We start from the raw sequence: 12,094 nt of genomic DNA on the forward strand, positions 1-12,094 counted from the left end.
ATACATTTATTCTGTTACTAGGTTGAACTACATGTTCATTTAGATGGCGCAATGAGGCATTCCACAATTTGGGATCTTGCAAAGTAAGTTATTTCACTAGCTTTTTTTAATATTATTTCAATCTAGTTTTACAACAAAATATAACAACGTACCACAGTTTTAGATTCAGTAAGCTTTTCCCATAAAACATAAAATTCAGTGTCAAAAAACATTTTTTTTTTTTTTAGGTTTATAATACACTAGCTCCCAGTCGCAGCTTCGCTCGCGCTATATGGTTACTTGCGTTTCCCGTGGTGGTCAATCTTTTTATTCTATATTTATTACTCAAGTAACCGGAGGCAGGTGCAGTCAGTCATACATACAGTAATGGTGGCATATCGCTCAGTAGTTTCAGTCGAACGGGATCGGGCTGTGTATTCGGTCGCTTTCCAATCTTGACTGTCTTTCGTCTTCAGTCTCTGCCGTACGAACAGTTTTCATCGTACGTGCTTTTTTTTGTATTTCTCCCGATCGAAGAATGTCTTTTAGGCACGGTATGATGTTTTGAAAAAAGATCACATAATTTAAAAGATTGCAGTTAAATACTTTACACACTTTAAATTACACACACACATGATAAACAAAAGCGGCTATTTATTTATGTTTTTAAACACCCGTAAAAAATTGTAAATGAATGAATCGTAAAAATTACATATGCATGTGCGCTAAATTGATTGAAACTTAGGAATAACTGTACGTTAAAAACTCAGCCCTTTTCAATATTAATCGATTCAAAAAAATGTTAGCTAAAAATTAAATTTTTCTTGAAAATCAAAGTCGTTTTGAAAATTAAATAAGTTTTAAGGAAGAAATAAAGTGTTTTAAATTTCATAATGTCGGAGGTCCAAAAAAATTAGCCTATGTTCACCGCAGGGCTTCAAAGTGTAGGTGTGCAAAATTTTAGACAAATCTGTCCGATAGATCTCGAGTTAAGTTGGATAAGAGAGACAAATAAACATTGATTCTTATATACAGAGTTATCATAAAAGAATGGTGCGGTTTTGAACATGGTTTAAATTAAAACAGAATTACTTACAGTTTATGTTTTTTATTTTTCAAATTTGTCGTCTCAAACATTTTTTTACATAATTAATAAATTTCAATATGTGCGCCCTTAGTCGCTCGACAAATGTCCAAACGATACTGAACGTCTCTCCAAACATTAGTTAACATTCTTCGTTAATGGTTGTCCTGTTTTTTAAGCGGTTTAAGTCGCGAATTTTTTTGTGTATAAACAACGCTTTTGATGTACCCTCACAAGAAAAAATCGCAAGGTGTCAGGTCTGGACTTCTTGGCGGCCAAAGTACGGGTCCTTGCCGGCCTATCCATCGATCTCCAAATTTTTCGTTCAAAGCGTCCGTGACCGATGCATTGAAGCGCGGGGGAAGCACCATCTTGTTGGAAATGAAGTCGATGAATGTTTTCGAGTTCATCCAGCTGAGGGAAGCAATAATCGGTTAACATGTCAAGATACACAACTCCATTAATTATTTTTTCAGCGAAGAAGAAAGGCCCTATTATAAGATTTTTCATCGCACCACATCAAACATTAACTTTAAGCGAATCGCGTTGTTTCTCGATAATTGCGTGTGGGTTTTCAGAGCCCCGTATTCGTGAATTGTGTCTGTTAACGCATCCATTCTCGTGGAATGTAGCTAGCTTTGTCTGTAAAAATTATATCGTCTAAAAATGATTCGTTTTCACTTATTCTGTCCGACAGTTCAACAGCGAAATTGTAACGTTTTACACCATCATCGGGTTTCAATTCTCGCATTATCTGGATTTTATAAGCGTGTAATTTGGGTTGGAGGCTTTCAGGGATACCAATATAACAACTAGAAATTTCCCTACAATCTTCCAATGAATTACTGAAATCGCACCATTCATTTGTGATAACTCTGTATTTAATTCTATCCAATCAAGAGAAAAATAAACTTAAATAGATTACATTTAAGTTAATTTAATAATTATTATAATAATAATTTTATATATATATATATATATATATATATATATATATATATATATACATACATACACACAGACGAAAAGTGTTCAATTCAATCCTGGAATTTCTTTTTTAAAAGTTTAAAATCGAATCCCAGTTTGGAGGTAGTGAATGAAATAGGAACTAACAATTGGGTCCAGTTACTGGTAGGCAACACTCATTTCGCGCGCCAGTTTAGAGATCGTTATTATTCAAGATGGCGGACAGCCAGTGTGAACGTTTACCGGGAACAGCCTATGGTGATTAACTTTTTACTGAAGAAGAGTATAAAATCAGTTGAAATTCACAAGACCTCAGTCACAATACGGTGATAAGATACTCAGTCGCAATAAGACATTTGAATGGTGCAACCGCTTCAAAAATGGCCATATTTCTGTCATTGACGATCCTCAGTCGTGAAGGATTCCTGCCCACAACAGTCATTTTTGGAAATATTTAGCGAGTTGAACAGCTTATACATTACACTCGTCTCATACCTTGTTGTAAAATTAGAAAAGTGTGTATTCTTTCGTTAGGGAAAGTAAACACAATAATGCGCTACAATTTGTTATTTCGAAAAGTGAGTTCACGCTGGGTTTCAAAACAACTTTCCCTTTTGACTGGCATAGAATAGTTGAAGTCTGCACTGAATTGAAGGATTGCAACGACAAGGAAGTATTTCCTGGATGATATCACCATATGTGACGAAACGGGATTCTTCATTTCATTCCAGATTTCGAAAAGAGCATCGAAGCAGCGAAACCGTGAGGAACGATCATCAGGAAAGAAATTTTGAATAATTGCATCAACAGGCAAAGTGACGGAAGTGTCTTCTAGAAAAAACAATGGATTATTCGCGTGAATATTTTATCCTATGATGTCATTATCGACAGTGAATATTAATGTCGTAGTTCTACATGATGCGCATAAGAATCTAAAGAAGAAACGGCTTGGTTTGATCCCGAAGGATGTTCTGTTTCTGCAGCACAATACAAGACCTCGTACAGCTCAACGTTCAATGCAAATATTACAGGAAATAGGCTGGGAATTAGGAATATTACCGTATCCCCCATGTAGTACGGATTTAACGCCAAGTGACTTTCACCTTTTTAACCCCTCGTAGGTCAAAATTTCCACAGTGATAAAGAAGTGAAGCGGGCTGTCCTTTTTTTTCCTGTTTAGCCTCCGGTAATTACGGTTTAGATAATTCTTCAGAGAATGAATGAGGATGATATGTATAAAGTGTGAATGAAGTGTAGTCTTGTACATTCTCAGTTCGACCATTCCTGAGATGTGCGGTTAATTGAAACCCAACCACCAAAGAACACCGGTATCCACGATCTAGTATTCAAATCCGTGTAAAAATAACTGGCTTTACTAGGACTTGAACGCTGGAACTTTCGACTTCCAAATCGGCTGATTTGGGAAGACGCGTTCACCACTAGACCAACCCGGTAGATTGAAGCGGGCTGTCCTAGAAGGTTCAGTCGTACTGACAAAGGTTTCTATGCCTAAGCTTTCCAGACATTAATAAAACGCTGGGATAAATGTATAACTGTAACAGGGGGATATGTGGAAAAATAAATGCAGTTTCCACTTGAAATTTTTTACAAAAGATTCCGGAAGGCCTCTCGTATATATATATATATATATATATATACGAATGAAACTTCGTAGTAGTTAAAATTATTACGTGTAACAGAACTGTATAATGATTCTACAATTAAAAAGAAACTTAATAATCAGGCGTTCCTTTCCTCTTCACAAAAGAAAAGGAAAGTTCCTTTTCAATCTAAAGGTTTTCATTATCAATTTTTTTACGTAGATTAAAATGTAAAATTAAAAAATTGATATACACTATCTTTTTGTATTAATCGATTACAAAATAAGGATTTCTACAATAGTTTTTTTTTTGTCTTCAGTAATTTGACAACTTTGATGCAGCTATCCAAGATTCCCTATCTAGTGCTAGTCGTTTCATTTCAGTATACCCCCTACATCCTAGATCCCTAGCAATTTGTTTTATATATTCCAAACGTGGCCTGCCTACACAATTTTTTCCTTCTACCTGTCCTTCCAATATTAAAGCGACTATTCCAGGATGCCTTAGTATGTGGCCTATAAGTCTGTCTCTTCTTTTAACTATATTTTTCCAAACGCTTCTTTCTTCATCTATTTGCCGCAATACCTCTTCATTTGTCACTTTATCCACCCGTCTGATTTTTAACATTTTCCTATAGCACCGCATTTCAAAAGCTTCTAATTCTTTCTTCTCAGGTACTCCGATCGTCCAAGTTTCACTTCCATATAAAGCGACACTCCAAACATACACTTTCAAAAATCTTTTCCTGACGTTTAAATTAATTTTTGATGTAAACAAATTATATTTCTGACCGAAGGCTCGTTTCGACTGTGCTATTCGGCATTTTTATATCGCTCCTGCTTCGTCCATCTTTAGTAATTCTACTTTTTAAATAAAAAAATCCTTCTACCTCCATAATCTTTTCTCCTCCTATTTTCACATTCAGTGGTCCATCTTCAATAGTAATCCATATTAATTGTTTTTTTAGGAAGAAAAACATTCCAACACCAGGTAATGGAAGTTATGAAGATCTATGCAAGAGTCTAGTCGTTTCAGATCCAAAAAATTTACATCATTTTCTTAAACCGTACGAGTTTTACTCTCCTCTTTATCAGTAAGTACAAATTTATTATTACTGTTATTTATATATATGAGTTATACGTGTTATTTATATATACGAGAACTTATTTCGTCACTTATGGATTTACCGATGGCCGGTTTGATTTTACATATATGCAACTACTGTATTTGAGGACTTCTCACTGAAATTATTATTAGGTGAATTTACCTTTAATATAGGTTTTTATACGATACAATTTGGAAACTATAAATAAGAATAATATGTATAAGGAAGAAAATAAAGTACAATAAATTAATAATACTTCTTTATAGATAACCGGTAATTTAAATTTTAAACATGAAACAAACAAAAAATACTCTGATAAAGTTCTAGAAATTTCACTCATCGCACAAGTAATTTTAGGTATATTTGTAATCGATACCGTTCGTGTTTTGTTATATCGCATAACAAAACAATAAGATAATCATAAAATATAAAAAAATTAAAAGCCGTAATTGCTCTCAGCCGGCTCACGGCGAATATCGGTGGACCGAAGTCCGGCAGTTGGCGACCCCTGATGTCCACGGTGCATTCCGTCCTGTTATACGGGGCGGAAGTGTGGGCTCAGGTATTAAAATTCGAAAGAAACCGGAAGCGACTCGCGCAAGTGCAACACACCGCGGCCTTGAGAGTCCCTTCCGCGTTTCGGACGGTTTCCGAACCTGCAGTATCGGTGTCATACCCGTTCTTCTTTTGACAAGGGAGCGCCAGGCGATCTACAGGAGACGAAGACCGGGAAACCATCGCTAAAGAGGAACGGACTCGCACGGCAAGAGACCTGGTACTACGAGACCAGAGGACGTTGGACCGCAAGGCTCATCCCTCCGGTCAGATCGTGGACGGAACGGCGGCATGGAGAGGTGGAGTACTACGCGACCCAACGGATCACGGGTACTTCCGCGCTTATCTCCATGTCATAGGGAAAGCGCCGTCTCCCGACCGCTTCTATTGCCCCGGTTTACGGGACGACGCCGAGCACACCTTTTTCAAATGTGCTGGGCGGGCGGCAGATCCAGGAACACTAGAGGCAGATCTCGGAGCACTGTGACCCTACAACGCGGTTGCGATGATGTTCTGTAACCTGAGCAGCCGGGAAAGTGCGGCTCGATTTGTCGGCGGTATTCTCAGGATCATGAAAGATGACCTGGATAGTCCTGAAAATTAGATAGCGGCCTTCTCAGGCTAGTATACGAGAACTCGGTCTGAAGTAATGTTTTAAACGGTCAGGTCGTCCTGATAGAAAGGGGCGTGGTTTAAGTCGGTAGTGTGCTGATGGTGATTGGATAATACCATCAGTGGAAGCCCAACATTCCGTGCGTAAATGCATTTTCACTCCCCCCCCCACAAAAATTATTATTATCATTGTGATTATACCTTTTTTATTAATTGTTTTATTATTGTTATTTACTACTATTATTACCATTTTCATTATTATTATCATTATTTTTTTGTCTTTCCGTAGAGGGAGGAAAAATCTCTGCCAGCCGCTGTCAGGCCCGCACTGACGGCAGTGCAGGGCTCTCACCCGCTAAAAAACCTTCCCTCCTATCATGCAGGGGCCGGATCTAAGCCCTGTGGTATGTACAGCCCCTGAATGATCACCCAGGCACTCTACTATCCGAATCCGTATGAGCGTAAGGCATCCCAAGGGGGCGATCGACGAGCGACAACTCCGAGGAGCCCCCGCCGCCCACCTCCAGACGCTGGCCTCCCTTGATCACCCGTCATCGAACTCCAAGTCTCTATAGATTAGATCTGTCGTCGCCTCTCTTCATTAACCTTCTCTCCTATCATTGATGTGATCGTAGTCAAGAAATATTCCAATTTGTTGTTGCTATTGCTGAGCATCACCTCGATTATATTGTTGGCCCTGTCCACACACTAATCCTTGAGCACTACTCTGAAGTTGCGCCATCTAGGGCAAAAAAATACCACATGCTCTGCTGTATCCAGTCCACCGCAATCGTGACAACGACTTTTATTATTATTATTTTTTATTTTTTGAGGTTTTTAGGGGCATCGACTATTTTGGTCATTAGCCCCATCCCACTTCAAAAAAAAAGGTTCAATTATTCACATTTCTATGAATCAAAAATGTTCAAAAATTTACGTTCTTCTAACTTCGAATCCAGAATATTACTTTCTAGGCTTTCCTTTCGGCCATCCTTTCTTGCACCGTTTCTCCATTCTTCTGACGGCCTCAACCTCTGATGACAGCCTATCTGAGGCCTCAGACATGGCATCGTCTTCCTCTCTTTTGGATGCCAGTGACGTTCTGCGGCTGACGTCAGTTGATGAAAGTTTCGTCGGTGCTGTTAGCATCTTTGCTAGGGAATCTAAACTAACAAGCGATCCACTCTCCGTGGCGGATGAGCCGGACTCTATCTCTACTGCAGTACTGGGTCCAGCTGAAATAGATACTCTCACCGAAGCTGATCTTTGCGCTTTTGGAGGCTCTATTCGTACAGGTTTTATATTCTCTACGTCTGGAGGTTTCTCAATACTAACTTGTACCTCCATTTCCGTAGATTCAGATTTTCATGTCGCAATTTCTTTAAGTTTGTGACTAGATGACTGAGTGATCCGTTTCTCTTTGCTAGATAAGTCAAGATTTTTTATTCTTACTTCAGTCGGTGGCTTAGTAATCGCAGGTTTAGCCGGTGATTTAAACTGTGCTGGTGCGTCTCTCATGTCAACGGCGTCAGACAGAGAGTGAGCCTTCTCATGTTTAGTTTATTCCATCCGATGAGTCGACTCGATCTTTGAATCGATGATTCTTTCGATCATCGTCGCAAGACTTGGAGCCATCTTGTTAAGCAACTGCTCCGCGTTAATTTTAGATGTGGAAGGGGCAGCCGCTGCTTCTGCGTAAGAAGTTGATGGTCGTGGTGTACGCTGATTAACAATTTTCTTCGCTTCAGGATAACTGACCTTCTGAAGCGTTTTAACTTCCTGAATCGCTGTTTCTAATTTATATGTAGGGCGGTTTCTTGAACGACAATTGTGATGCCCTTTACAGTTAACGCAGGTTGGAGGGTCTTTACGTGGGTCACCCTCATGTGTTTTTTCTCCACATATACATATTTCTTGCGCTTCACATCTAGCTGCTGTGTGTCCGAATCGTTGACACTTAAAACATCTCATCGGCTGCGGAATAAATGCTCGTACATCAAGCCGATGGATGCCAGCTCGTACCTTTTCAGGAAGACCGGCCTATTAAATGTTAAAACATGCGAGGCCGAAGGAACAACTTCGCCATTTCTTCGCACGGTTAGTCTGCGACACTGAGTCACTCCCTGACTCGACATTTCTTGTACAATTTCTTCTTCTGTACAATTAAGAAGATCGCGACAAACAACAACTCCTCTGGATGAGTTCAGTGTGCTATGCGGTTGGACAGAAACCGCAAATTCACCGATCTTCTTCAACGCCTGGACTTTCTGGCTTTGCACGTCGTTGATAGTTTTGACTTGCAATCCATTAAAAGTCTTTCGGATTTCTTTAACGGGACCACCAGCACAATTTGTAATTTCTCTTGCGATTAAGAATGGACTAACTTTTTGGAAGTTTCCATTCTCCTTTGTAATAATTAAAAATCTTGGCTTAGGTACACTATAGCCAAATAAGCTTTTACTTAAGTCTTTACTGATTCTATCAGCATCTTTCTTGATTTTCTCACACTCTTTGCCGTTTTTCCTCTTCGCTTGTGGCGAATCGGAGGATTCTAAACGAGGGTGTTTACGTGCACCCTCTGCCACGTTTAATTGTTCAATATTCATGAACCGTTAATCCCTTCTGTAGCAAGGCTAGCCGCCGGGGTACACCCTCACTCCAGGGCTACTGACCTTGGAGGTCCGATCCGGTTCTTCGGTGGAACCGGCATATGTCCTGGCAGAGAGCGGATGCGCAGTCTCTGCATTGACTCCAGTCTCCTACTCACCGAAGCTTTCAGAGCTCCCATGCACCGACATACATGGGCACCATTGCTACATGCTTGCCATCGCAGGGGGCATGTGGACAACGGAAGGGTCTCCGTTACACCTGCAATAACATTGACCCTGGCCGCCACATCGCCAGCTCTAATAGTGGTGAGTCCATTTCCAAAATCGTTTATTATTCCATTTCCTGCAGGTAGACGAAAATCCAGTCCGTTTAGTGACCTGAGGTTGGAAACAGGTCAAACTTAAAAAAGCATAACCGAGGAATTTACTCGGAACCCCGTTAACCAGCTATATGTAATGTACGAAGTACAGCTGTTGCCGCCCTGGACGTGGAACATAGATGTTGTGTTCCGGACGTGGGGATTATCTACCTCAGGACGACTTTTATTATTATTATTATTATTACTATTATTAATAATGAATTGTGTTGTTTTACTCGTGTTTTTAAATCAATAAATTATATACACATTTTCATTCGTCAATCTCTCAATATCCTGATCGAGCCGCGAACACGTGACAATATGTTAAATGGAAGAAGTTAAAATAAATTCCTTTAAAAATATATAACCAATAAAAAGGATTGATGATAAATTATATGAAATTTTCTTGAAATATTATTACTAAGCGATTTTTATTTAAACGATTAATATTATTGATTTTTAAATAAACAAAAAAATTTTTGAAAATTAAAAAAAAGTTATATTTTTAAATTTTGATTGCCTCCAAAGTATTTTTTATTTATTTTTTTTGTTAGTCACTTGTATTAGTATTATGCCTAGGAAGATATTAAAAAATTCTGTTTAAAAATATGTAATAAAAAAAAGTTTTTTTTCGATTTTTGGAGAAGGGGGAATTTTGGAGCAAAATGTTTTTAAAAATGATAAGATAACCGTGAACGCACACACCGAGCTTAATATTAAGTGGGGCTATATTTGCAAACGTTCTGAGAAAATTGACCCTCAACCCAACCCAACCCCCCCCCCCTTCCACTATCGTCTAGAGATATTGGCCCCAAAATTTTACCAGCAGATGGCTCCATATACATTAGTCATTGAAAAGAATTTCATCAAAACTGGTGTATCCAGTCAAAAGTTAATTAATCTTCAAACATTCCAAAACACGTACATATGAACATTTAACCTTTTTTTTTTTACAGGGAAGGGTTCCTGATCATGAAACGTTTGAAAATGCAAAAAAACACAGTTGCCCCCAGTTTTTACTTGATTACCATATTTGCAGCTCAGTTCTAGTGTTATGCTGACAAGAATGTAAAGGAGTAAAATATGTATGTCTATGAAAAACAAACATTTCAGCTAATAAAAAATAAATTAATCTAAACTATAATATTTATTTACTTTTTTTAAGTAAATTTTTGTATTACTATCAGGTTTTTTTTTTATTTTAAAATAGAAAAAATAAATCGTGTTGTGTAATCAGAATAATAATAATAGCTAACTAATAAATAAATTGCTTATAATACATAACCGGTTTCTATTTAAATTACTTTAAATAGAAACGGAAAATATTTAAATAGAATTTATTATTTAAATTACGTATTGCTTAGAAAGATAAAGAATGAAATTATAAGCATTATTAAAATATTACTTTCTCTTTTTGAAGATTATCTCTATACGGTATACGGAGATGTAACCTTCAAACGCAGATTAGATTACAAACAAAAAAATACGAGTAATTCAGTACTGGATTAAGCCTCTACCAGGTCCCAGACAAAATTAAAATTTGCAGCCCCATTTACATAAGTTACGAAAAACTAAAAATTGAAAGGTAGTCGGGAAATTTACTTTTCGGCATCAGAAAAAAAAAGTTTTTTATTATTTATGTATTTTTTTTTTAAATTTCAAAGGTATTACTCATTTTTTATCTTTTTAAAAATACACCGTGTTAACTTAAATCGATTCCAACGAGGAATCATGGGAGCCATAGTTACCCCTTGGATCCGCCAGTAGCAATAATCAGTAAATGTATTATTTAAAAATAATACAAAAAAATTATTATTATTTTTTACTTTTAAGGCCGCAAAGGACCACTTTAGTCAGAATAATTCAAGCCTTTTTTGCCGATCTTTTGGCCTTTAAATTCTTAGCTATTAATATTTAGTCATTCTTAATGATCTTGCTTTACGATCCTCTTCTGAATAAACCCTTTTTGTATAATTAAAAGTTCTTACTTTAAAGTCGGTATTCGGATCTTTAATAACAAATTTTTATTTTTCGGATTTATTAAGTAAATCTTCGTAAATTAAATTTAATACTTGCATGTCTTCTTTAATTTCTTTGATCCATGATGGCAGATTTTTTAAAGACCAAAATAGATCGATAATTCTCTAAGTAATCCTATCCTGCGGTAATCTTAACGAGTGTGCGCAGAAAGAAATTCGCTTTTTTTTCATAGTATCGATTAAAGATTCCAAGTTTTCGTATAGAAATTTATTAGGCGATAATCTGTACCGATTTTCGTGTTTATATTTTTCGTTTATGCGGGTTCTAAGAATCCTGCGTTCAACTTTAAGCAAAGGTTCGGTCCTATTTTCCTGATTCAATCTAAATAAAGTCTCGCTCGCGTAAGTTATTACCGGTTTAACCGCAGTTTTGTAATGTCTAATTTTAGTGTTAATCGAGAGCGATTTTTTGTTGTAAGTATTTTTGGTTACTTGAAGCACTTAAAATAATTTATTAAGTCTTTCGGTCCGATTTTGTTTTTCGTTACGATTACAAAACAGATCAAGATATTTAAATATCTTGATCTGTTCAAGATATTTAAATTTTTCTACAAGTTCTACTTTGTTTCCGTTAATATTCACAGAATTAATAACTAAAGGATCTATAGCCATCATTTTAGTCTTTTCGTAAGAAATTTTAAGTCCGTTTTATTCGATTACTTCACTGAATGTGAAAATAGGAGAAGAAAAGATTATGGAGGTAGAAGAATTTTGTTATTTGGGAAGTAGAATTACTAAAGATGGACGAAGCAAGAGCGATATAAAATGCTGAATAGCACAAGCTAAACGAGCCTTCAGTAAGAAATATAATTTGTTTACATCAAAAATTAATTTAAATGTCAGGAAAAGAGTTTTGAAAGTGTATGTTTGGAGTGTCGCTTTATATGGAAGTGAAACTTGGACGATCGGAGTATCTGAGAAGAAAAGATTAGAAGCTTTTGAAATGCGGTGCTATAGGAGAATGTTAAAAATCAGACGGGTGGATAAAGTGACAAATGAAGAGGTATTGCGAGAAATAGATGAAGAAAGAAGCGTTTGGAAAAATATAGTTAAAAGAAGAGACAGACTTATAGTCCACATACTAAGGCATCCTGGAGTAGTCGCTTTAATATTGGAAGGACAGGTAGAAGGAAAAAATTGTGTAGGCAGGCCACGTTTGGAATATGTAAAACAAATCGTTGTGGA

The 12,094-nt window shown here is 37.0% G+C and overlaps 1 protein-coding gene across 2 annotated transcripts in view; it reads left to right on the plus strand.

Moving 5' to 3' along the window:
* Nucleotides 1-12,094, plus strand: part of LOC142332954 (adenosine deaminase-like) — a 48,699-nt gene that overhangs the window by 11,207 nt on the left and 25,398 nt on the right. For both annotated transcript variants that reach the window (XM_075379672.1, XM_075379671.1), the window contains exons 2-3: nucleotides 22-83; nucleotides 4,598-4,723. In XM_075379672.1, the coding sequence (XP_075235787.1) occupies nucleotides 22-83; nucleotides 4,598-4,723 (188 nt within the window). The remainder of the gene's footprint in view (nucleotides 1-21; nucleotides 84-4,597; nucleotides 4,724-12,094) is intronic.

The sequence above is a fragment of the Lycorma delicatula genome, chromosome 12 (assembly GCF_047948215.1).
Source record: "Lycorma delicatula isolate Av1 chromosome 12, ASM4794821v1, whole genome shotgun sequence".
NCBI classification, from domain to species: Eukaryota; Metazoa; Arthropoda; class Insecta; order Hemiptera; family Fulgoridae; genus Lycorma; species Lycorma delicatula.